This window comes from Callorhinchus milii, unplaced genomic scaffold (genome assembly GCF_018977255.1).
Source record: "Callorhinchus milii isolate IMCB2004 unplaced genomic scaffold, IMCB_Cmil_1.0 Scaffold26, whole genome shotgun sequence".
Taxonomy (NCBI): Eukaryota; Metazoa; Chordata; class Chondrichthyes; order Chimaeriformes; family Callorhinchidae; genus Callorhinchus; species Callorhinchus milii.
This window is the reverse complement of record NW_024704767.1, coordinates 6,637,108-6,664,070: the sequence shown is the minus strand read 5'-3', so window position 1 is coordinate 6,664,070 and position 26,963 is coordinate 6,637,108. Positions and strand designations below refer to the sequence as shown.

Below are 26,963 nucleotides of genomic sequence, written 5' to 3'. Positions count from 1 at the left end.
TTAAATGGAGAATCTCAATTCAGACCTATCACCACACAGATCAGTACATGAGTAAGTAAAGCATTATTACAGCTGGTGGTTGTTGTATAGTCATGTCTAGCTTTTTTTTTGTAGTTCTTTAAAACCCGGTCAAGCTTGGAAACAACTTGTGGACTTCTGTGGAATTCTTAATTTCAGTGTTTCAAGTAATAGCCAAGAAATCACACAGGGCTGCTCTCCCAAACACCAACTATTGATTGAGATCCTGCAGTTGAACAGACCTCGAACCCCCATCTTGTGGATAAGAATTGAACTGCAACACGATTGAACACATGAATTGAAAATGCCCTGTATTGACCTTCTATGGGTCTGGTCTCTGCAGCAATAGTTACCTGATTTCCCAACTGTTTGAACGTACAGAATACTGCAAGCTTCTGTCGCTTTCTTTTCTTTTTTTAAAAAAAAACTGTTGCAGAGATCCGTCTAACGCAATAAGTAATAATCCTTGAATTTGATTCAACTCCTAAGATCCGTCTAACGCAATAAGTAATAATCCTTGAATTTGATTCAACTCCTAATCGCATTGTCTGAAAATCCCCAAACGCTTCACAGGATTTTTTGTAAAGTGTAGTAGCTGTTGTATTTACTTTGACAGTGCATGATTATAACGGATAAATCCCATTTCAGGCAATATTACTAATAATAATATTACTTATAATAATATTCCTTGCATTTGGTTTACTCTTTCACAGTGGAAAGACGTCCCAAAGGATTTAACATGATAAACTGTGCACTTTGTGGGCGAAAGCGGCAGACAGTTTTGCACACAGCAATGTCCCATAGACAGCCATGGAATGCATGACCAATTTTATTTTGGGATTGTTTTCCAGGAGCATTCTGTGTAGACTGGAAATTTCAGCATTCAGATGCCTACACGTGTACATTCCAGCAGGGGTCATTGGAGAGAAGTAGGATCCCTGGTGGATTTTCCTGGCTTTGCTCAGGGGTGCTAAGAATTGCATTGGGGAGTATTGTACTGCATTGGTTTGAGCACTCAACTCACAAGCGAGAGGACCCGGGTTCAATTCCCGGACAGGACGAAACCTTGGGCAAGTTTCTTTATTTACTGTTTATCTAGCAGTAAGGAGGAACTGGGTTGTTAGTCAATTGGTAGATCGCTTTCCGAAGGTAATATCCCTTTCAAAAAATAATCATTTGGTTACTCAATCCATAACTGTCTGTGGGACACTGCAGTGCGCAATTGGCTGCTGCATTTTGCCCACAAAATATACAATCAATTCACTTTAGTCTATTCCGTGAAGCACTTTGAGTTGTCCCAACGATGTGATAAGGCGCTATATCAAATGCAAATATTATTATTACTATTGGCATCCATCAGAGGAATATGTCCAGCATTTGTTTATTTTAAAAACATTTTAAAATTTCTATGCATATACATAGTACAGTAGCAGCAGAAAAAAAATCTTTGGTCAATGCAATGAATCATTAGTTGCGTCAATAATAATCCTTGCATTTAATATAGCGCCTTATCACATCTTTGAGAAATCTCAAAGCTCTTTACAAAATATACTGTAAAGTGAATTGACTATATTTTGTGGGCAATATAGAGTTAATCTGCATTGGTGGTTTGAAAAAAAAAGCACTCATTTTTGGATTATTGCAAGACAATGGCAAAAAAGCATGACTGATGTCTCACACTGGAGAAAGTAAAGAGCTAATTGTTCGTGCAACAGATGAAAAGTTATCAAAATGAGCAAGTGATGAAATGAGCAACACAGACAGATCGATTGCAAGTGAGTCAGACTAACCGCCTTCCAGGCTGGAGCTTGTTTACATCTCTCCAGAACTGTCTGTAACAGAAAGAAAATCTCCACACACATACTTTATATAGATTTTAGGACCTATTGAAAGAGGTGACTAACACTAATTAACTATTGCTTCGCATCTTGCATAGTAGAGATTATGCTAAAATATACAAACATTTTGGCTTGCGTGGTTACACTTCAACAAGCAATGCTAGAATTTAAATGGTTAAACGGTTTTCAGAAGAGCTGGCTTCACCAAATCACTTACCGTGGCTATCAGTGGAGTGGGCAAATTACGCAAGCATTATGCTGACCTTCTGACAGAAATGCTCAAGGTCATGGGAGAAAAAGCAGTTTTTAGCCCGACAAAATTTGTAAGACATCTTTCAAGATTGCGTTGCTATGGACACAATCCAGCCTGGAGAATACTTAGCATTCCTGAGCTGCTTCTACCATCACAGAATTGGGAGTGCCGTCTGCCGTGACAAAAGCAACTGCAATCATGGAAGAAATTCAGTTCTGCCAACATGCTCGGGATTGTTCGTATTTCTGTCATTGGTGTTCAGAGTTAGTGAATGAATGTCTGTTCTTTGCTTTGATATCAGAAACGTTGTACAAATTATTCACTGCTACTAACATCTCACAAACCAGCGGATTTAACAGAGTCCTCACAAGTTTGCCCAAATTAGTCAGTTCTCACCTGAAGATCAACTTTGCTGAGATTCTCTTTAACACAATTTAAGTGAAGCAAATACAGGTAGCTCAAATGACCTGTGAGTTTTACATTACAAAGTATTTTCAGAGTTTCAAAGTCTCTACATTCTACTCTAGCATTGGGAGATTTAACTCTAATCTCTGTACTTGGGTAATGGAGCCAGCCAGAGGCAGCAGCATTATCTTGTCAAGCCCCACCTATAACATAACCTGCTACTGGATTCTCCCCGAATAAAATAAAAAGTCACGTACAAATTCTATTTTGATGATGCGTTTTGAACTTAAGAGGAATGGAAGATGAATTCGATAGGAATAATGCAATCCTCAGTAGGAAGCATAGCATCAAATTCAATCTCAAGTTCAAGATTTTTAAAATCTGAAGGGATTAAGGGATATGGGGATAGGGTGGGTAAATGGAATTACGTTAGAAGATCAGCCATGATTTTACTAAATGGCGGGTCAGGCTCGAGGGGCCGAATGGCCTACTCCTGCTCCTATTTCTTACGTTCTTCTCAATAGTTCTCATGGCTTGGCTCTCACAGGTGAAATGCTTACTCCTTACTGGTGGGAGTAAATTCACTCGTTTCTCCCATGACTTCAGATATTGCTCCCCACTTTCAGGACAAGATAAGGAGCATCACATTTCTTAAAGCAGGTTTTGTATCTAGCTGCTCATCAGTAATAAAGACTTAAACCATCCACTTCTCATAACCTGTTTTCAGATGGAACATTGAATCACGGAGATTATACACTGGAGCAACAAGACAGTGAACTGAGAGAGAAAAATATAATCATTACAAAATAAATCTGTTGGGGTTTGTGGTACAGCAGAATGGAGTTGCTGAGTTGGAAGATTTTTTAAATCGATACGTCTGTGCAGTCAAAATAAGAATGTACAGTAAGTAGCAAGCTTCTCACAATACAACTAAAACCTGTAAAAAGAAAGAGAGTCACAGAAAGGAAAACTATTGTATCAGCTGTTCTGAGGTTTGAAGACCCAGTTACACAGGTACAGAGGCATGTGCATATCAAAACAGCAGAGACAGACTCACAGAGAGACCATATTTGGCAGAATACAAGTTGTACTCTAGCTTTGTGGAGTCCTGTAGCTTAGTGATTAAAGCACTCTCCTCACAAGTGAGAGAACCTGGGTTCGATTGCCGGGCGGGGCGAAACATTGGGCAAATTTCCTTACTCCACATGCTTCTGTTTACCTAGCAGTAAGTAGAAACCCGGTTGTTAGTAAATTGGCGGATCACTTTTCTCGGGGTAATAATCCCTTCAAATAATAATAATTTGGGAACTGAATCCACAACTATTTGTGGGACACTGTTGTGCACAATTGGCTCCTGCGTTTGGCTCACAAAATCTAGTCAACTCGCTTCACAGTATATTCTTGTGAAGCTCATGTGACACCTCGAAGACGTGATAAGGCGCTACATCAAATGAATGGATTACTATTCAATGCACTAAGCTTAAAAATACATTAATTAAAATCGGGATACATTCGATAGTCAATTTTAAAACAAGACAAATGTATTAAAATGAAATGTCTCATTCAAGTACTGACCCGCTGCAGTGTCTGGAAGTACAATAGGAAGTTAGAGAACATGACCAGTGAACATGCAAGTCATGGGAAAATACAGCATCAGCTTTCCTTTGAAACCTTTTATTTCTGTGAATACAAAAAATAGCTTTTGTGGGCAGATAAATTAGCACTTTATGTTACATACAGTATTACATTCGGTTATCGCAGAGTTGTACATGTCGCTTGAGTTTTGGGACACACTAAAACAACAAGCAAGCCCAATGAAGCTTGCGAAGGGAGTATAAAATGTTACAGGGCATGCATTGATTTGAACACACCATCTTAAAAATTATTCAAAAAAAGGACAATAGTAGATCATTTTACTCTAATAATTTGAATACATTAGATTGTTTTATTTTTTTTAAAAATCAAATCTTTCAGTGGTTTAACTTAACAGATGGATGTTTATACATAAGATTCTTGATCTATCTGCTACAGACTAACAATTTACTGAGATGACAGATACTGGCTGAGCCAAAGAAAATCTGTCTTCCTAAGAGTTGAAATTGCATCTTGGCACAGGGTTGTGGAATGCAATACAAAAAGAGGAGTCGTATGTTTACAGCAGCACATACTAGTTAAAATGAGAGAGAGAGAGAGAGAGAGAGAGAAAACACACCATACAAGGTAATTTAGGGAAAAGGCTTGCAGTTTAAATTAGGAATTCCCTGTGGTACTGACTTCGAGTAGGATTTTAAATATATTTTCAGCAGGCATTCAGGGTATTCCAGCTGATGGCTTTTAGTGGTTAAGTGCTGTAAACTAAGGCACTATGCTGCAGCCAACAAAAAGACAAATTAAAATATTTCTAACTGAAAGTAAAGCATTCTGCAGTTAAACTGAAAGCAGAATCAGCTAGCAGCTCATGCGAAAGGTAATGTCCCCAAACCTTAAGAAAAAACACTTGAAGTTCAAATCAACAGTACGGAAAATAGGAAACAAAACACAAGTCTGTAGTTTGGAATTTACTCGAGTTAACTCAAGAGATCGGAATCTTTGTTGCGCTTTTCTGACTGCAAAAAAAAAGCAGCGATTTTTGACAGTTTCCAAATTTGAACTGTGGAAAAAAATGCACCAATGGTGAGCGATGATTGTAAAAGCACAAAACCACTTGAACATTAAAAAACACAAGTAATATTACATTGCTTTGTACGGGTTTTGCCCTTACCTACAGGAAACTGATTTTCCAGCAACACAGCCGTACTGAACTCTGGATTAGTACAGGCCATGTTGAAATAATTTTTTTGTTTTTTTTACAATGAAAACATTTATAAATCCTATCTTATTTCCACTGACATTCTCCCCTTTTTATTTATTCTGGGGTGTCCATAATTTTTGTTTCATTATCCTACATTACTCCAGCACAATAGACTTGAAATCTCTTCAAACCAATTTCCGTACATTAACTTCTTTTGCTGTACAGAAGGCATGTTGTCTTGCCCTACACATGCTCTATAAACTTCCCTGATATTTATTTAGTGCATGCAAGGTTCGGGAGCATGGGAAGCTATGGTAATCTACCCTACAATCTACAAAATCAAGTCTACGCAAATGTGTATACTTCCATTACATACAATTCGGTAAGGTTTCTAAATAGAAGTGGCTCAAATTATTAAAGTATTTAGATATGTTGATACAGAACTAAGCTTGGTACAAAAAGTTGTTTTTAGGTTTCATCCTCTCGTAGTTCTGATGGTAGAAATTTATATTGCTGCTGGCGAATCTGCGCTAACTTCTTACGGGCTTCCTCCAGTTCCTTCTCTTTTCTCAGCATTTCCTCTTGTGCTGCAATGATCTGCACAAAGATAAACGTTAATCTGTTAATTTACCTCTACAAATAAAATGTTGCAAGCAAAATCAACATGTAACCTGACCACTTGCCTTGAAGTTCAGTCTTCAACCTTCTACATGTATTACAAAAGGACACACACACACTTGCAAGTCAACTAGGAGTATGTCATTTTATATAGGTGAAACAGAACAGTTGGATTGAATGGTCATAATACTGAGTACTGTGGTGACAAATGTATTGAGGATAATTTCCTTCGACTTATGCTGGACAGGATTGTAACTGGTGGCCACAATAGATGGAAAAAAGGACTCAGAATAAAACTTGTATTCCATTCTACCAGCTATCCGCAAATATTCCACCTGGTTATTTGTTGGCACCACAATTCACTGTGCTCCATAACTATGTAATCACTGCAACCACAACTATGTAATCAACAAAAATGAGAGCGGTGTGGATTTGGTGTATAGCGCATGCACTTAAGGTCCAATTCACTGCATCAATCTTGGAAGAATATTTAAGTAAGGCAATAATTTTACAAGTGGGATTAAATGCGCATCATATGTCTATGCAGATTTCAACATTGAAACAGGAAACCAATTGATTGATAGATTTCAAATTGAAATTTGCACAAACAGCTCGGTTAAAACAAAGCAACTCACGATATCATTCCCTTATGAGATGGTGCCAAACTCTTTCACTAATTGTACCCACAGTACAAACCTGAGCAATTCCTCCCACAAAACGTGTTTTGACCACAACATTTTCTTCGTCGTGTTTGTCAAACGCTGCCTTTTGAGCCGCTCTGACCAGATTGTCTGATGCTCTTTTGACAGCGTTTCCTGCAGTCTGGAAAAAAACACATGAATTTGAACTTGCAATATTTCTACCGTGAATAAAAACATCCAGTGTTTGTTCGGTCTGCATTAGGGAGAGTAAAAAGGAAGCTAATGCCAGATAACACTACACTGAGTCATAGATCCTGGAATTCTGTTCCGATTCTGAGGCAAATTTTTAAATACTGAAATAACAGGTATTGTTAAAATTTTGTTTCACTGCCTCTTGTGACCTAGAACTAATTATGAAGTCTGAATGTAGGTGACCCAAGCGATGAACATGTCAGAAATGTGTTAATTAAGGACTTAAATGAATTGCAGAACACTAAATTTCAAAATAAAAACTCAAAATAAAAATTTGTAAAATCCTTCACAATCTGATTTATGGCTTAAGGTGTGAGGAATTGTTGATGCTCATGTAGGTATTTTGTTTCTCCCAGTCTAGGTAGGGAATGAGGATAAAGATTAATGTAGATTTCATAGGATTTAGAGTTTGAATTGATTGGGCCTATCTTAGATTGATAAAGAGGTGAAAGAAAACAGAATCAAAATGGATCTTGGCAGGGCTTGAAGGAAAGAAGAGGGTTAAACAAAGCCACAAGATTGCACACAGACTCTTTGAGCAACCGGGGAGGTTCAGCGTCACTTCAAATGCCGTTGAAGCTCCTCCTAGTGATAGAAAAGAAATGGACATCGGCAACAGCATTGGGGAAGGTTGGTCTCTGTGTTCCGGTAACTGGTAGTGCTAGACTTGGGCAGGGAATACCACATAGGGAATTGTACCACACAAATAAAAAGCCTTTGGGACATTTCGAAGATAAAAAAATGTTGCGTCAATGCAAGGATTTCATTATTACAAATAAGGTTTAAGTGTGACCTATACACGTCTAAACTGTATGTAGTACTTGGGCCGAAGCATGGTGGTGACTGGCCATCACAAGGTTAGCCAATCTATCTACTCAAGGCCCCGGCTAAATAGGCACAACAGTAACTGCATGACTGGCGACTGATCGAATAATATACATACCTGCAGCCTCCTCATAGCTTCCGAATCTTGGTCTGCTTTCACTTTACAAGCTACTAGGAGCTGTGCTGTGGATGCTGCTACCTGTTTAGCTGATGATATGAGCTTCTCTTCACTGGCATGGCCCTGAACAGAAGCATTTGCTGCCTCACATAGATTGCTTGTGGCAGCTGCCACCATTCGAGCCTGAAACAATAAGACAACAGCGAATGGTCTCATTCTAGATATCGAGATACCAAATTCATCACAACAGACTGGCACCCAAGTACAGTATTTTAATTCTGCAAAAAAGATTTATTATCCCTGTCCGCCAGTCGCAAAAGCAGTCCCCAATAATTGAAAAGTGCACAAATGTCTTTCAGTGACCACAGTTAATTGAAACATTTATGGTTTTGCTTCTAACACTGTTTGGATTAAAAAGCGTTCTGCCTGTGTTTTTTATGATTTGTAGATAAAGGTGGATTAAGCAGCATAATCAGTAAGTTAATTCCCCTTGAAAAGATTGATATTGATAACTTGTTGATTCACATATCGGTACAAAAGTCACATTTTATCATTTGCATCTTACTGTAAAATTTGGATTTTTAAAAAAAATTGGGAGTAATTGGTGATCACTGAACCAAAAGTCTTTTGATTGAAATTGTACTCTAGCAATTTCAACACTGCACCAATGGATAGATAGTTCTCTTTAAGAGACCAGGAATGGGCCAGGAATTCGAAAAGAAACCCAACATGAAGTTGGGACAAACTTTTCATCATGGATTATATTAAATATCAATTTAACGACACCCACTGCAAATAATGGAATATCAATTCATACAGTGATGTTGTAGAAAGATACCTACTGCAGATATAAGTCCTTGAGACCACTGTCCATCATCTACTGCATTAGCCAGGATAGCACCAACCTGTATTCAGAAGATGTGGTGAAAAGAAAGACAGTGAGACTAAAATACAAAACAATACTGAATCAATAAATGTGCAAGAAATCACTCCTAGCCAACAGTGTGCTCACCTTTCCTTGTGCAACAAGCTCTCGCTGAGCTGCTGAAGCAGACTTAACCAGTGCACTGGTAGCAGCCGCAATGGACTTGGCGGCCTCCAAAATCTGCTCCTCAAAGTCGAGGGTTTCATCTGCTTGCTAAAGGGAAAGCACAATATAGTGTTACAGCAAAATACCGCAAAATCTGTGGGAATTACATAAAACCAATGCAATGTGAACAGCCTGGGTTATATTATTTTTGTCGGGCACATATGTAAACCCATCACCATGCTTAAGAGGACCAAGCAGAGTTTCATGCATCCCACCTATACATATAAATTCCTAAGATATTTATTGGAATGTGCATTCTTTTCCCGCCTCCAAAAAAAATCCTAAAGCACAATTTCTAAAGTATTCCGATTACAGGAAAAAAAAGTAATTAGTCCTGCTTAATAGTGTGTTGTCTTTCAAAAACAAACTATACAAATAAATTCTGGTGTTGATTCTTTTTAAAAGAGACTTGCTCCACACACACACTAAAAAAAGTCACCAATTACTTTTTTTCTTTAAGAAGCAAGACCACTATGGATGTGTTTTTATTCAACATATTTCCCCCCTCCCGCCCCAACCCCCCAAAAAATCACAATGAATGTCCATTTTGCCCATGAAAAATTTTGAACCCCGGAGACAGGGCAGGACACTATAGGAATATGTTTGATATATAGTTGGCTTTAATAACAACCTAATATATCAAACATATCACACAGAGTCTTGCAAGACAGGCATCCAGGTTTGATTCAGCTTCAAAGAACACAGTGGTACATGCAACTAAGCACTAACAAGACAGCAATGTTTGCGAGCAACTGTGGTAGCTGAATAGAGAAACTCTTTGATACTTATACTAAACTTAAGTTAAATCACGTTTATTTAGAAACTACAACTACTACAACTTGCATTTACAGCGCCCCTCACACAGCATAGTGTCCCAGAGCGCGTGTGTAGAAACATCTAGACAAAATGTGCACAATCTTTGGTAGTACAAATTGTCGGCTAGTAGTCTATACACGAGAATTAGCTCTTACCCTTGGCTTAGCCCTTGGCTTAAGTTGCTCCAATTTCTTGGCTGCAGCCTCTATAGAAGCCGCAGCTCCCAGAAGCTCTGCTTCAGCAATGACTGTCGGGTCTTCAGGGTCCACCCATTCTGTACCTGAGCAAGTGAGAACATTCACTGTAACATCTCTGCCAATGCGTGGATTTTTACCAAATGTTTTTTTTAAAATAACATTATGGCTAATAGTTTTTGTAACTGGAAGCAAATAATATCTTAAAATTACACATTCTTTTCAAAAAAGTGGTGAAATTCATGAACCTTGCGATGAGTCTAGGATCTGACAAGACTATAGTTATTATAATAGGTGCATTTGATATTACCTTTTATGTCAGATGGGTGTTTTATAAGAGTTTCACATGATTTACTGTAAAAAGTGCAGTGACTGTATTTTGTTGATGAATAGTCGATTTGTGCATAGCAATATACCACAAACTGAATGGCCAATTTTATCTGGGGTATTGTTAGCCATGAGGCTACGAGTAACTTGAATAGTGCCATGAGATCTTTAATGTCTACCTGAACAGGTGGATGGGACCTTGGTTTAATCTAGTATCAGCAGTGTATTACAATATCAGCCGAGACTATGTGTCTTACTTTCTGATTCAGAGGCGAGAGTACTAACTGCGCCAGCCTGACACCTAAGTTATCTGTTAATTGAATTTTCACATTAAGACTGCTAATCTCAGACTTGCAATCTCAAGCTTCACCCAAGAGGCAGGTATAAGCAACACTTCAGTTTGCTTTAATGACAGAGAATCTCAGAAGCAATTTCAATTTGTTTTAAATGAACATAAATTGGACAAAAGTCAAAACATTTAATGTGAATTCTTTTCTTGCTTCCAAGTGCAAGGACTAAAATTGTACTAAAAATAATCCATGGAGCCAAAATGCAATAATTTGAACAGTTTTTTTTGTCCGATATTTAGACTACGGGGCTTTGTTTAATTATTCCGCTTCAGAACACAAATGAGCATTGAAGTGGATTGCTGAGCAACGACACTGCAAGGAACTGCTCTTGAGGTTGTATTGTATGAGTGAATATATAAAAAGGTCGTAAAAAGAAAATATATTTTCTACCAGAGGACCAGGGCTGTTCTTTGCAAAGCTAAATGCTTTAGCAAGCTTAATTCACAATGGGTAATGGTTAAGAGTTATTATTTTATTCTCTATCTAATTACCCTGACCTTTCATGGCTTCTGCTGACTGAATCAGTTCCGTAACTGCTGAAGCTACTCGCTTAGAGTATCCAGACAACTGCTGTTTCTGATCAGCTGTGGGCTTCTGAACAATCTGTAAAAATGGGGGGGGGAAGAGGAAAAAAAGTGATGATGACAGAATACAAACAAAACTGGAAGACAAATGAAATACTGTGCTCATTCTTCAAATCATTTCAACTCTATGCATACAAGAACAGTCATAACACAAACTTAACCTGAAATCCGATACTTTCTGCGAGCAGACGGAAATATTTTGTGAAACAGCACTGATTGTGAACATTTCAAATGATAAACTACCTAATTGTTCCGTTTCATTTAACGTAATTTAGCCAAGAAGATTAATGTTAAACAGTGAATTATTTTAGTTGATAACTCACCACGAGAACATGCTCCAGCATCTCCATGTAGCCAACAGTGCATTCCGTTGCAAAATGCAGTGCTCGATTTCGTACATCTTCACATACCTCTGAATGATAAGCTGCTTGCTACTCAGACCAAAAAGGCACGTTAATCGTTTACATAGACTGTTACAGGGCAGAAAATAAAGCATTCAGCACAGCACAACCAGTTCTTGTCCTTGCCAATATTTATATTCCACTCGAGCTTCCATCCCTCCTAAGGCCCCTTTGTATGCCCTCTACAAAGCACTTGAAAGCACTCCTTCAGTCACAGCTAATAACGTTGTACAAACTCGCACTGTTAAAATCCGCTGTACCAAAAGCAGTCAATTACCTTGCAAGCGGTTAACATGTCAGCCATTGCTTTGCGACTGAGATTGGCTGTTGAAATCACATCATCTTGCCTGCACGAGTTGCCTGCTGCCACAGCTTTCGCAGTTGCAGTCGTAATGCCCTTCGTCATTCGGATGAATTCTTCAGGTGAATAAGTCTTTTCTGGCAGTTCCTTTGACTGGAATACCTGTAAATGATAACAAAAACAACATTTGACAAATTCTACAGACACCACAATCCATGTTCATACAATTCAATCTGCATTATTTATCCAGGATACAACTGAGTCTGACAATTTGCCATTTTCTTTTGGCTATATTTGTTCAGATGTGCACTTAACCCTGTGTTTAGTTTTATATTGACTAAATCAATACCAGTTTCACTCCAATCACGTACCGTCAGCTCCTGCTTGATACTTTCGATAGTGGCTTCGAGAGCCCTTGTGCCACGAGTTGCTTCATCCTCCACAGCTTTTACAGTTTTCAAAAGAGAGGTGACATTTGTAACCATTACCTAAGAAAAAAAACTATGTTTATTTCACAGAATAAAAAAACCCCTCTACAAACTATAAAATTAACCAAAGAAAATCACTGTAGACAGCTGATACCACATTTTCACCCAATGTTTCATTTAAAATATATCTGCACAAAAAATCGATGCTGTTCTGTCTACCCCTCACACACACACACACACACACACACACACACACACTTACTTTGGCAGCACTCTTTAGTTGATACATGGATGGATCATCAGCCGGTTTGCCAGCAGCACATTTTGTTGCACTAATGAGGTCGGTTAGAGCTTTGGCCACATCTTTTACTGCATTAATTAGGACCACCTAAAACAATATAGAAAATTCCCCTCAAGCTTGTCAAGCATTAACCTTATTCTACTAATATATTTTATCTAAATTTTTTCCATCTGTAATGAAATGTTGCAGTGCAAGATTACGTCTGATCGAACAAAATTTTTTTAAAAAAAGATTACTTTCAATAAGCTCAGGTCAAAAATATTTCTTATAACCCCTTGTGTGTAAAAAAAATGCCTTGTCCTTTAAGCTTTAACCTTTAAGATTCTAGTAATAAACTTGAGTGGACATACTCCCTTGTTGATCATTTGACAACCATCATGGATATCTTTCAATATTTACCCTCTCAAGCTCTTTCACAATTGTGAGCATCAATGGGGCCAAAAAAAAGAAAAACACTATTTAAAACAAATCTGGGTCCCAGATTGGAAAAAAAAAACCACGATTGGTCTGTTTGAGAATATCCCAAATTAAATAGCTTTTGTTTATAGTGCATCAAATCTGGTTTGCAAAGGTCACAGATTAACTCCTGATATTAGGCTGCTTCTGAATTGACCACATTACCAAAGTTTTTACCTGTGTTTCTGGGTCATCTGAACCAAGGCTGGCTGCTCCCTGCTTCACCACCTCAGCCAACTGTGTGATGGTGTTAACAGAAGAATGAGCAGCTTGAGCCAACTTTTCCTGGCTCGAAGCTGCACCAGATACAAGGAACTTTGTGTCCTCAACTAGAGCCTTAGCAGTTTTCAGGATGTTCTCCCTGGGAAACATAGTTGTAAGAATAAAGTCGTCAAAAACAAAATTGTTAATAGCTCATCCTTAACAAAACAACTCAAAATACCTCTCCCACCCTTGAAGAAACTGCACAATAAGTAGCTTACCAGCTAGATTTTATGAAATGAATCGTGGGGGAGTGGGCCTATTAGCTGGACAATTCATAACAGAAGCCCTTGTTCAGTCTTCAGTTACCAAGCAACTTAAATCCTTTTTGTTACTGATGCTCTCGGATGTCAATAAGTGTTGATATGACCAAGTTAAATAATTTGAAGAGCAATCTGATAGAATACCTCACTCTCAATCACTGTCATCTTACAAATCCTCCTCCAGTCATATGAAAATTCCCATTATTCATATGGAGTCCTTTTGTCACTGCTCTTTTGAGGCTGCAGTGTGGGCTTCTTAAGGGTGAAATTCCAGCTATTGTAAAATATCTGCAGTGAATCAACTCCAAACTCACATAGCCCCACCTATGTTACACGTCTGTATTACACTGTTACATCCAAGTATCTGAAGTCCCGTCAAATTGGAAAGGATTCTGATAAGTGTGTGAAATATTGTTGAGGGACAAGCCTTTCATCTTGTAGTCATTTACTTTGTACCCTGAGAATTGTGTAAGCTTCTTAATGTTTTGAAAGGCAGAGGAGAGGGAGGCAGAGAAGGACTAATTAAATGCAGCAGCACACCATTGGCATATAGCAATAATTAGCGTGTGTGAAAGAACATAATTTAATTTAAGAACAGAATACACTTCACCTAAACAATTTTCTTGACAATACTGGAGGCAAATACAACCATATTTACCCATTTGCCTTAAACCTGCCCCCACCACATCATATATATTTTGGCTTTACTTCTCCAGATATCTGTGGGTAAAATTTCTGGCTAGATGCATCGACACCTGGTCTATAATTTTATTAACTTCCACATACAAACTATAACTAGTTTGACTCCTCTCATCCCATCACGTTCTCCTTTGCAGAATTCTGAATGTGTACATTCTGTTTTTATAATGGAGTCTGTCCTGGTTATCAACATTCCTCAAATTTGCCAATTTGCCTCTTTCTTAAAACACATTTCAAGTATAAATACAGCTCAGCTTTATTTTAATCACGTTTGTGTTTTGATTAAAGTTTTTTAAGCAGCTACTGACCTCTGGGTGACTCTGCAGTAACCTCATCTTTTATGATATAATCACTTCAGCCAGGAATAATGGTAGGACTGTTTTTTTTGCCAACTCCCTTGCTTCCAATGCTCATACATATATTTTAAAATACTAAAACCGTTTGACACAAAGTTATTTTCTTGAATGTATTATATTGCCAAACCAGGGCTGTCAAGCACCTTGGAACATCCTCCCAACGTGAAGGTACTATATCAATGTAAATTGTATTGAATTGTACGAAGCTTTAATTTTAATTTACTCACCAGCTTCCTAAGAGACACTGACCTGTGATCTGCAAATGACTCGTCATTCTCTGCATTCAGAGTACCAGCTGTAGCAAACATAATCGTGGTGTCCAGATCTCCAATGATGCCAGAAACTGCACTGGCTGCAGTTATACAAGCCTGTGTACCTCGGTTTCCTGCTTGCAGAGCAGACAGAACCAGGGAAACCTAGGCAGAAAGAAGATTTATGCAAAATAATAATGATGAACCTGTAAATCGTTTACTTTGTCAAGCTTATTTCAAAAGCCTATTAAAACAATGTGCAATGTGGCCCTTATTTTCGTAGGAGACCATTTAGCCAAAAGACAAAAAACACAGTAACGGACAAGTCCATATAAGTGTCTATGAATCCACTGCACTGATGTACCGTTGAAACAGCAAAATCTGTAGCTCCCTCACCTTTTCTGTCACAGCACGGGCACATTCAATCAGCTCTCTCTTCGTAAAGCTGTCTGTGGGGCAAATTTGAAGAGCGCCAGCTTTTTGCACCAGAAATATACAGCCATGGCCAAGGTCCTGCACACGGGTTTTGATTTGGAATCCAATCTGCAGAGAGATTAAGTTTTACAATCCAACATTTGTCATCATGAGTGGTACATACTGTTTTCTGGGGATTGTCCATTTTTTTTTAGATCTATACACATTGATAGAAGGCACGAGTGTACATAATTTATTTCACTAATTTGCTGAGCTGGTGGCTGTGTGAGTTTTGAAACCCATGAGTTACAAGGGACATCTTTGAAGGTGGTTAATTTTTGGAAAGGCATCGATAGGACTTTAAGGTATCTAATTTTCAGTTTCTTTGCCTCTCCCATTTTGTTTTTTTTTCTTGGCATGAGGAGCTAGTGAAAATATTGGCATGCATAGCACAGCTATTTAAGTCTCAGTGGCGAGAAGGCCGAAAGCTGTTAGGATACAAACAAAACACATCTACATTAAATGGATCATTGACTTAGTTGTCCAAACGGAGGATTCATAGAACAATTTTCAGGTCGTCATTTCATTGATCAGTCAACACACTGCTCAGGGTTTTCAATGGTTACCTGATCTTCTGGTTTCTGTGTAAACGGCATGGGATGCCAACATTTCTAACATTCATGTTGTATTCCCCCTTTCAAAAATTAACTTAAAATTAGAAAATTATTGCCCATCAAGACAAATGGATGAACTTCCTTAATTTCACTCAAATACAAATCGCCCTTTTAGGCTGAAAATAGCTTTGCAGAGGCAAAGATTTTTTTAAATATAGTTTCAGCCTTTGCTCAAAGTAGAAAGTATTACATTAATAATAATAATATATCCGACCTCCTCTGTGTCAGCTGTTGCAGTTGCTAGTCGCCCTTGGTGAGCAAGATGGCTATAATCAGTCGTCACTTGGGAAGCCAAACCACCCAGCTCTTCAGGGCTGGTGACAGATTTGGACATCTGCAAAATGAAACCACAGAATCGTTTACAGAGAGATGTTTATTTATACCATTTCATTCATCATGAACATGTCATTTGGCTGGCTCCATCGCCGTACATTATAACAACTGTACAGCCACAAAGGTGAACTGCAACGACTTACATTTTTCAGTGAACCAGCTACAACATTCTTATTTATAAAATATCAAATTAAATATGCAGCTTGATCGCAACCTGAATTTACTCCAGATATCATAAAATACAATAACTTGCCTTCAAGATTTAATCCTAACATTTAGACACAGGTTAGCAAGAACAAAGGCTTGGGACCCCTGAGCATTTGGGTTCGACAGCAGTTCAACCAGATAAGATTGCACAGATTGCCATTGTGAACAAATTGTACAGCTACTTATCGCTTAGTTACTAACTTAAATTGAAGATCTGATGTTAATTGAAGGACTGATTGTTTCTGCAAGGATTAATTTCCAAAGTTTCTCTCAAAATGGCACAATAATTTTTATTTTTAAAATTTCAAACTATAAAAAGGAAAGTCAAACACCCTGAGGTGTGGCACAAGTCGCTTTTTGGACAGTTTAAGGGGGGCAAAAAAAACTTGATGTCTAATAACATTATATTCCTCACCTTTAAGAGATAATCATCATCATCAACAACCACAACAATTTGCATTCATAAAGTGCCTTTCACGCGGGTATCGGCTCGGAATGCTTAACAGTAGCAGAGCTTGACACTGAGCCAGGGAGAAAGGGGAGGTAACTGTAGGCACGGTAAAAGAGGAAGATCTTCAGATGCGATCAAGGGGATAAGGCGGAGGCATGGAGGTAGAGTTCCAGAAGTCAGACATCATAAATATCTTGGTATACCATTGCATTTTATATTCTCATATATATGCACACACACACACACACACAGAAAATGAAATGATCCTATAACTTCTGGAGCTGGGTATTCAAAAATATTCATATGGCTGGGATGGATGTATTGACTCAATACTAGTAGGGGGCTGAAATGAACAGAATGTTTGTGTAATAATAATCCTTGCATTTGATACAGAGCCTTATCATGTCTTCGGCATGTCTCAAAGCGCTTCAGAGGATATATCATAAAATGAATTAACTATATATTTTGTGGGAAAAATAATTTAGTCGTCTCAATCCCGGATCCAGAAAATCTCAATTACTCTTATATTTGTTATAAAAAGGTCAAAAGAAATCTGTATTGTTCCCTTACCATTTCCTGAGCAGTGACTGCAATCGCTTTAGAATATTTTACCATTGTCGTTTGATAGTCAACATAAGTTCCTTCTGGCACTGGAGGTGTGCCTTCATCAAGCTGGGAAAGAAAGAAATGCAAAGTATTAAAGATCAAGCAATGGAAATGGATGAGCATAAAATGCAACTAGCATTAAAGTTATATGTAGAAAAGTACTCATTATTCTACTTCAGTACATTGCACTTCAAAGCTGATCTATTTCTGGAACTGAAGGATATTTTCTTTAAAGGTGATCTGTTGCCCTTTTTTTTGTGGAATTTACAAGCACAGCGAAGGAGAAATCGAAAATCAACACATATCTTGCGGTCAGCACATGTTCTAATTAATAAATAGAAACAGGACACCACCAGCTGCACGAACTATACTTGGCACATTCAGATGATTGGTATTAGCTGTGAGGCCCATCAGGACTGTAGTTTGAGATTGTGAAATTTCCACTGGGGTGATAAGAATGGGCTCATCAACTTTGAAATCAAAGGCAACAATATTTATTTACAATACAGTAGTTACACTTTCAGTAATACCACTGCATTGATTCTCGAGCAGGGACACTTGCTTGGCTTGAATAAATCAGCAGAACACGACAGGCAATTTAGAAACGCACCCTATAGTATTTCAGACAGAATCCCCAGAGAACCACTTACTCTGTTCATTGCTTCAGCAATTGCATCCACCATTCCGCTGACCATACCCACTTCACTCGCAGCCTCATTCAGAGTTAGCATAATATCATCCACTGCCTCCTTCATTAGCTGAGCTGCTTCTGCAATGGCATCGTGCGTGTGTGAAGCCTGTTGAATTAATTCCATTATACACAAAAGTCATTTACTAGCGAATGTCAGCTGCTTTATATAAAACTTGCCTAGAATCAGTTGCTTTTTTCTTTTTATAAAGTGTCGGAATGGAAACAAAAATAACTATGGTCCCAGAAATTAAAAACTATACGTTCTGTATATTGCGGAGCACGTTTTGTGCTAATCAGGGGAATTAAACAGGTTCTGGAGAATGCGCACATACCCAATAAAAGACAACTTTCAGTTCTGGCCTACGCACCCATTCCTAGCAAAGTACATGGACTCAAGTGTCAGCTTTGTTCCCTCAGCTTTGCCCCCTCCTCTCCTGAAGGCTGTAACTTATATTTGATTCTGATAGTACAAGTACTTACAGACTACTGGCCTGCACAATGAACGATTTGACCCGAGGGAATCGCTGCTGAGTGATCTATTCCTCACCCAATATCATATGCTTACGTTTTCTTTTAGGGTCACATTATAGTGATCAATGCGAGAACTGGCAATCGTTCCCCTCACTGGGTAAAGGGTGGTAGCGAGCTCTGGTGCTCTCACCAATGCCACAATTGTGATGAGATAACTCAGCAAGGAATTAAACTTGTGATCTTCCTGGACCATATTGGTCAGTGCCACACCAGGTGGCACATGCACCTACTGAGACATCAAGGAGCTCAGTGTTACATTACCATTCTCCATCCCTTTGATTACAGGTTTATAATCTGCTGCAGCCAGAATAGTTTTACCCTCTTCTTCATGAATGGATGAGGACATGGGATTGAACAAATGCCTGATGGTATCTCACCATCTAACTCAAATACTTAAAAATTTCACATTACACGAATCAAACAATTCAAGCTTAATTGATCACCACAAAAATCTGACAAGTGAAACCAGGATCAAGACTAACAGTGTTTAGGGGCTATAGTGTGCCGTTTCCAAAATCAGCAAGCCATTGCTGAAGTTTCCAAGCCACTAATAGATCTTACAGTGATTAATCAACAAGCAACATCAGCACAAATTCAAAATCATATATTTGCTGGAGAATGTTTAATAATGAACAAAGACTTCAAAAAAGGTTGCATTGTAGGGCTGTCTACTTTATACGTTGCGTTAGTCTTGATCCTTGGTGACATGCTACATACATAATTCAAGACATTATGAAAAAATAAATTCCCATGCATTAATGAAGTAAAAGGCACGGCAAATCAGTAAAGAGCAGCAATGTGTTCAGCTGTGTGGAAGAGAAGCTATAATTAGATCCACATCTGAGATGGCAGCAGCTGATTCAGTTATCGCTTTGCATGGCACTTTTAAATGGTATGTCACACGCACACACACACACACACACCTCTTCCGTAAATCACTCACACCACACAAAAAAACAATGAATTGGATTCAGGATTTCTGAATTTCATCTCCTTTTTTTCAAAAACATTTCAGTACATACTCATTTGTCAGACCAAGAAACAATAAGGATTATGTGCTCAAATGTCCCTGAGTCATTTGATTTGAGAATATCTTTTGTGAGTTCAGGTCAAATTATAAAAATGTCCAATAATGTAAAGGACAAAAATCATCCAAATATACACGGCAATATGTGTCACAACCGTGTCTGAAATGTCATCACAATTCTATAAAAATTTACATTTTCCGAATAAACCACCATGAAATTCAGAAAGAAGCATCAGCAGTTACTCAGTAAAGTGTTTTGGCACCAGCTGAGAGACAACTTCAAATGCACTCAAGTATCTATAAGACACCTTCTTCCTTCCTGATTTAAGTGCAGAGACCCTGGTAAGCGTGGGAGTCTGAGTGGGAGCTTCACTTATCTGGACTAGGGCATTAAGTGCAATTTTCTCCACCATTGATGCTCTTTTGTTTGATAAGTAGAGCGGTTTCGAGGAATGCACGGAGTCCAAGTTAAACAACTATTATTGTCAGCCTAGCTCAGCTGGTAGCACTCTCGCCTCAAAGTCAGAAAGTTATTGGTTCAAGCTCCACATCAGGACTTGGAACTCCCACGTCAGGAGTGTTACTCTGAGCTGATACTCCGAGGTAGCGCTTCACAGGATATACTGAGATGCACTGCATTGTTGGAGGTGCTGTCCTTCAGGTGAGACATAAAACCAAGGTCCTGTCTGCTTGCCTGTTCATGTAGCGTTAAAGCTTCCATGGTACTATTCGAAAAGAGAAGCGAGGCCCTGGCGAATATTCCTCTAAAATAATGGTCATTCAATTGATGGCTGTTTGTGAGACATTGCTGTGCGCAAATTGGGTGCCATATTTGCCATAAAACATACAGAGTCCCTGCACTAACGGTTATATAGAGCCTTCGGACATGCTCCTGGTGTAACAGGCGCCACACAAATGTAATTTGTTGTTGTATCCTGGAAGCGCTTTGAGATATCCTCCATATGGGAAAGGGACGATACCAGATGTAAGGATTATTATTATTTATTATTCCATAGTAAGAGCTAACCACGGGAACCACGTACAAAGTGATATTGGACTCTTAATTATAACAGCAACTAGTCTGTGAGAGTGGATTCACTTCTCCACGTCGTCAATGAATGGAACCTCAACACATCACTCTAGGACAGTGTCTTCTGACTGAAACCTAAATATTGAATGAGCAGCTTGCACAGCTTCTCTCTCAAAGAGAAACAATAGGAGAAAAGATGACAACTAAACTTCAGATCACAGCAGCAAAAGAAAATCAGCTGGTGATGGTGCTAAAACACCTCATTAACATCCCGCCACTGTTAATTTAAAAGAAAAGTTACACAAGTAATTCTGAGCACAGAATTCATTTTGGATTACTGCAGAACTCCAACCTTTTGTTAATGCCCAAACATCCATTTCATAACACTCAAGTGTTCACCTGAGCAGTCTGCATGATCAGCTGTTGTGATTTTTTTTCTGTCTATGCACATGCATGATTAAGGTTCTGATCAATCACAACTGGAAGCAATCAAATACAGTAATAAAGATTGAATTTAGTAAACTATTCAAAAGAACTTACATGACAACCCTGAAATGCCCTCATCAAGCTGGCTCATCCCTGTCTGTAGTTAGTATGAATCACATGCCATTTTTACACTATACGTTTTATCACACACAGAGAATTTGAGCGCATCACTTAATACTGTAACCTAGGAAAAACAATGAACAGCATGCAATTGGCACAGTGAATCTAAATCAAGTCTTTTTTGGCATACGTTATGCCTCACAATTAGGGTCACATATGGGCACGTGCATTTTGCTGCCCAGCACATAAATGCTTTAAGCAGAAATTCTTAAACAGCCAAACAGCTTTCTTGATAGACAAGCGTGCTGATTAGCTTATGTGTAAACATACATCAGTGCATTCCTGACAATTATCAGACACTCATACTAGCCTTGCCCAAACCATTCTGACGTCATTGGCCAAGCTTTGCTTACCTCAAGCATGCAAAGGTGACACTGATTGGTAAACAAAGTCACCGAGGTGTTAAAATAATTATTCTGATAATCAGATTTAGTTTATGAAGCATAAAGCACATTCACGCCACAAATGGTGCACATTGGGAAGTGCCAAGCAGATACAGGCAAAGATGCAGTGATTGAACAGATAACAGCAGCATACACAATGCATTAGCTCTTAGAACAGATCAACAAGTTTACACCTTATGCAACAATTTCAAAACTTCTTGGGTAATTGCCATAATGAATGGTTACTGCAACAATGAATAATAATACAAACAAATTACTTTTTTTTAAGGGATCTCTGCACAGAATCACTTTTAACCAGATGCTTTTACGTACATCTGCCAAAAAATCTTTACTAGGTTTTCCTCAGGTTCACTGCCGGCCCATGTGATGGGTACTAAACAGTTAATTTCAAAATTTAATTGCTTTTTTTTAATGAATTGTTAAGCAGTCTGTTAAGTATACATTCTGACAGTTTTATTTTCAAATAAATGCTAAATATAGGGTTTATATTTAACTAAAAGGGGAGAAGAATGCAAGGGGAGTAGAAATATGGGAATATTAATTTAAAAGCACAAGACACACTGGATTTACACGCCAGAATATGCGCAATGCAATTGCACATAAAGTTTTTCGGAGTGGGTTGAATCAAACTTTCACAATGTTTGATTCAAGTTAAACAGGCAATTGCTCAAGAAGCCAAACAGAAATCTGGACAGAAACATGAGCTGAAAAGAAAGAACAGTGGGTACACACCGTCTGACAACATTCATGACCAGTGTCCTGTCCATGAATGTGAAGTGAATAATCCTGCATATGTGCGGCAACAGGAACACAGCGTGAATAAGCACATATCACACGTGAGACACGGGCCAACTCAATACATCAAAAACAATAAAAAAAACAATATTAAAAACTGTAACATACACATCTGGGGAACACAGATCAAAAGAAAACATCTAAACAAAACAAAAACAATTAGTCACATGTGTAATTTGAAACATTGAACAATTCACAGTTAGACATTCATTACTCTGGTTTGGAAACACATTTTACACAACTGTTAGTAACTTGAATCATATTAGTGGTACATTGAAGCAGCCATTTTACATGCAGGGGGGAAAAAATTATCTATCAACTCTTTGTGGGGTTTTTTCTTTGAACATTGCACTTCATTAATTCAAAGATGACGCCAAATTGATATCTTAACACCAAATTCATATAATGAGTTAAATGTATTAGAAATTAACAAAGGTAAATCCTGGATTTATGGTCATGATTTCCCCACAGAGGTTCCGATATCAGCTGGGTTATTAGGAGGCTCTGGGCTAAACTGAAGCACTTACCCATAGTTAACAGGAGAGGGACAGTTCGCCCCATCTGCTCTTGTGCCATTCCAACATCCAGACAGAAGGCACTGGCAGACTAATGGAAGCAGGGTGCCCAAATATATATCCAGTCAACACACAGCAACTGCAAAGTACAGAAGCATGCGCAACGTGGGACCCTGATCAGTCACACAGCATTGCTTTAGTTATATCAGTCTGATTTAATATACATCCATGGCTGATTATACCCACAGCTTAGGGAGCACCTGTGGTGCTCCCTTTAATATCTCTACATCTGTGGAAAAGCGCGTGTGAGAACAGTGACAGAAAAAGCTTTCTTGGTCCACTTTTAGCTTCTCTACCATTCAATCCTTTCAGCAACCCCTGCTTCAACACTGCATTGAAATACTATAATGAACAAAAAGATATGAATCAAAAGTGACAGAATTTGTTTCTGGATCAGAAAAAGCCAACCAAATATGGCTCTTTATCTACCCTCCCATCCCATCATCTCTCCAAGGTAATCTGCTGCCAGGCAATGTTATTTGTTTAGATGGCCTCTGGGGTTGGGGGGGCAGTTGACAGATCCTAGTGACAATTTTCCTTCCAATGACATCTCCTCCACATTCATTGACAAGACCCAATCACTCCTATCAGTGCAGTCAAAATTTCAATCTGCAGAGTGATGAGAAAATCATCTCCTGCCCTAAGAAGCTGCACCTTAAGCAACGTGTAACCACATCAAATTAACTAACTATTGTAACGTTGAGCTGCACCCAATTATTTGTATAATCAAGCCAAGCTGAAGCAGTAAATCAGTTTGAATCAAGACTTGCACGTCTTAAACAATTATTTTGCAATCCTTTTGCTCAATATCGTGTTCCACGTTACCTTGGGGTTGCCACCACCTTCCTTGGCTGCGTAGAGCATTTGTAATGCAGATTCAGCCAAGGTCTTAGTCTGGTCCAATACAGTCATTTGCTGCTGATGGTCAAGAAGCTTTGAGGCAACACCAATGGAGGCCAGAGTTAAAGGCTCAAAGTAACTGGCCAGTTGGGTAACCTACATTCAACAGAGGAGAATTGTTTTATGTTATTTATGTTTTCTTTACAAAAAAAAGTTCCAAAAGGAAAATCATTGCCTGGTGAAGTATTTGCAGGTAAACATTCAGGATGGCGATCATTGCACCTTGTGACCCAGCTGAGCAGCCTCTCCGCGAGCTGCTGTAGTTATTGGATCAATCAGATGTCCTATCTCTTGTACTGTTGAGGTCATCTGTTCCTGCAAAGCCTGATAGACAGAGAGAAAAAAAAGCGCTGAAAAAGTGTTCACATTAATAATAATCCTTGCATTTGATACAGCGCCTTACTACGTCTTCGAGAAGTCTCAAAGCACATCACAGAATATACTCTGAAGTTAACTGACTATATATTTTGTGGGTGAAACGGAGCACATTTTTAAAAAAAAGTACCATGAATTTAAGGTGAGCAAGTAACTGTTCAATTTCATCTGTACTGAAGGCTGTATCCTCACAATGGAAGGAGGGTGTTCAGATTTAGATAATTGCTTAATGAGCTAAAATATAGGTCACCATTGCCACGACTGGGCATTCAACACGTCCTCAAGTGAATGAAGGATCATCTATCAGACCAAGTGGGAAAATGTCACTACATCTGCATTTTACAGATTTTCTTTAATTGAGGGGAAACTACAATAGGAGCTTGATGTATTTATTCAGATTTTAAGATGGTTATGTAACCATGGCTTCAGTATTGTGTATAAATACTTTACCTCCAGCGAAATGTCATCTCTTGTTGCAAGGTTCTGACTGACAGCTGCTAAAGAAGCTTGCTCAATCTCACGAATGCACCTATTAATGTTGTCAATTGAGTAGTCGCATTCCCGTTGTCCTGGAGCCTTATCCCTTGAAAAGGAAAGAAACTTAAATAAAAGCAACAAATCACATACACACGTCTTTTTTTAAAAAAAAATAATCCTAGGATAAAACATCAACTTGATTGGTCAGATGGTCTGGGTCCTGGGTGCACACTCAGTCAGCAAAGGTGCAAGCATATGTTTAATCTCACTACTAAGAAAAATCAAGTACACAGAATGCCATTCAGCCCACCAATATCTGTGGTAAGATTATTGCCAAATGGAGAGATATTACTGCATTAACATACCTGATAGAGGTTATAAGACTCTTAATAGAATCTGATACAGTGCGTGAATGCCCAGCTAGAATAGACCAGGTTGGTGGGTCCTTTGGATTAATGGCTAATGAACGGGCAGTCCTGATCAGAGAGGATGAACTGTCCAGCATAGCTCGAGCAGCTGAGAGAATTGGCTCCTGAGCCTGAGCTCCCTTCAAAATAAACCAAATGGTTTGATGCTCAACACAACATGGATTCTTAAGACGCTTTAGAACTCTATCGTAACTACAATCCGAATCCTCAGTTCACTGAAACCATACAATTAAAAAGCTTCATTGAATTATTACCTCAGCTCCAATCTGCGCTGGAATGCTGACAAACTCTGGGTTTGAGGAGAAAGCTGTCAAATTTTCTACAGCCTCTATTAAAGGAGAAGTGGCAGCTCTGCACTTTTCACGGTTTTCTTCAGAGAAGTCACCGTCCAGAGCCTAATAGTAATTAATGTGAAGTAAATACATCGGTGGTTATTAATACCTGCAATTAATTACTAGTGTAAGTTGCGGTTCAGAAGGTACACTATTTATTTTTTTAAAAATAGTTAAATGCCCAAATAGCTAAGTGAAATTATTCAGAAAGTAACTGAGCCATAAAGACAGGCTTAGGCTTGATTCAGAATTACTCTGTCAGCATTAGTTGATGCCAATCAGGTTTCTGGGAGTTTTCCACCGTATTCTCTAATGTTCAGACAATGGCAACAAAACGCAAGACATTTAAACTACACAAGGCAGACATCAAAATAGTTCATTTGCAAACCGAATAAACAAAATCACTTTAGTAGCACAAAAAGGTATACAGTTACCTTGATTGTCTTCACTAGGTTGGCAGTGCTGTTGGCAACCTCTTTCGCTGACTGAACAAAATGCCTCTTAGCAACTGGGTTGGCAGTCTTGGAAGAAGCTATACGACAAGCATTGCACAAAGCAGAGGTGTGTTTGGCTACTATTGTGGCAGCAGACAATACCTGGGGAGAGCAAATTATTGCACAATATAAAGTGATTCTTGCTTAAACTTGAATGGTTGCGTCAAAATAAACTCCATTGAATGATAGAGAGAAATACTTGTATCTATACCTGTGATGGACTACTTGCTGGATCCACAAGATTCTGACAAGCCATCTGGATTGCCTGGTTGGATCTGGCAAATTGGATGGGATCCACTAGACCTTGATGCCCAGCCTGGCTATTGGGATCAGATATACCAACCAGATAACTAGACTGTACGAGGAAAAGACAATGAGCTTAGAGACCTCAAAGACATGATCATTTCATATTGTTTCCCGTCTTGCAGTTTTTCTCCTGGCCTTTCTGTTGGCTATAGCTGTACAGCATCTGTCAGTACTTTACCCAACAGTTGAAGGGAACATTGGATTGGTAGTTTTATTTGACTCCAGGGAGCATGGCAGTGGAGCCTTACCCTGACCTTGCCTGACAGCTTGAAATACATTAATATTTCAGCAACATCACTGGATAGTGATTTGGAGTGATTATCCCAACTGCCCCTTGGGGGTGGGGGTGGGGAGAGGGGGTCAATTGGAGCACCCTTTAAATCAGCTAACTCAGCACAGACAGGGATTCAACCGCGCAACTTTACATCCTTTATGACCTAATGCTGCAGCAAGAGGTGTCCTCACAGGGT

At 38.7% G+C, this 26,963-nt stretch overlaps 1 protein-coding gene across 1 annotated transcript in view; it reads right to left on the bottom strand.

The window, feature by feature from the left end:
• Positions 1 to 4,172: 4,172 nt before the first annotated feature.
• Positions 4,173 to 26,963, bottom strand: part of tln2b (talin 2b) — a 68,395-nt gene continuing 45,604 nt past the window's right edge. The window contains exons 35-59 of the mRNA XM_007907624.2: positions 26,399 to 26,542; positions 26,128 to 26,289; positions 25,616 to 25,756; positions 25,299 to 25,480; positions 24,907 to 25,039; positions 24,304 to 24,405; positions 24,007 to 24,177; positions 22,544 to 22,597; positions 18,173 to 18,319; positions 17,487 to 17,588; positions 16,140 to 16,259; positions 15,234 to 15,380; positions 14,836 to 15,002; positions 13,185 to 13,368; positions 12,513 to 12,638; positions 12,194 to 12,310; positions 11,799 to 11,984; positions 11,444 to 11,551; positions 11,034 to 11,139; positions 9,821 to 9,945; positions 8,772 to 8,897; positions 8,602 to 8,664; positions 7,760 to 7,942; positions 6,620 to 6,745; positions 4,173 to 5,902 (exon numbers count right to left, since the gene is read on the bottom strand). Coding sequence (XP_007905815.2) covers positions 5,774 to 5,902; positions 6,620 to 6,745; positions 7,760 to 7,942; positions 8,602 to 8,664; positions 8,772 to 8,897; positions 9,821 to 9,945; positions 11,034 to 11,139; positions 11,444 to 11,551; positions 11,799 to 11,984; positions 12,194 to 12,310; positions 12,513 to 12,638; positions 13,185 to 13,368; positions 14,836 to 15,002; positions 15,234 to 15,380; positions 16,140 to 16,259; positions 17,487 to 17,588; positions 18,173 to 18,319; positions 22,544 to 22,597; positions 24,007 to 24,177; positions 24,304 to 24,405; positions 24,907 to 25,039; positions 25,299 to 25,480; positions 25,616 to 25,756; positions 26,128 to 26,289; positions 26,399 to 26,542 — 3,351 coding nt within the window. The 3' untranslated portion in view covers positions 4,173 to 5,773. The remainder of the gene's footprint in view (positions 5,903 to 6,619; positions 6,746 to 7,759; positions 7,943 to 8,601; positions 8,665 to 8,771; positions 8,898 to 9,820; positions 9,946 to 11,033; positions 11,140 to 11,443; positions 11,552 to 11,798; positions 11,985 to 12,193; positions 12,311 to 12,512; positions 12,639 to 13,184; positions 13,369 to 14,835; positions 15,003 to 15,233; positions 15,381 to 16,139; positions 16,260 to 17,486; positions 17,589 to 18,172; positions 18,320 to 22,543; positions 22,598 to 24,006; positions 24,178 to 24,303; positions 24,406 to 24,906; positions 25,040 to 25,298; positions 25,481 to 25,615; positions 25,757 to 26,127; positions 26,290 to 26,398; positions 26,543 to 26,963) is intronic.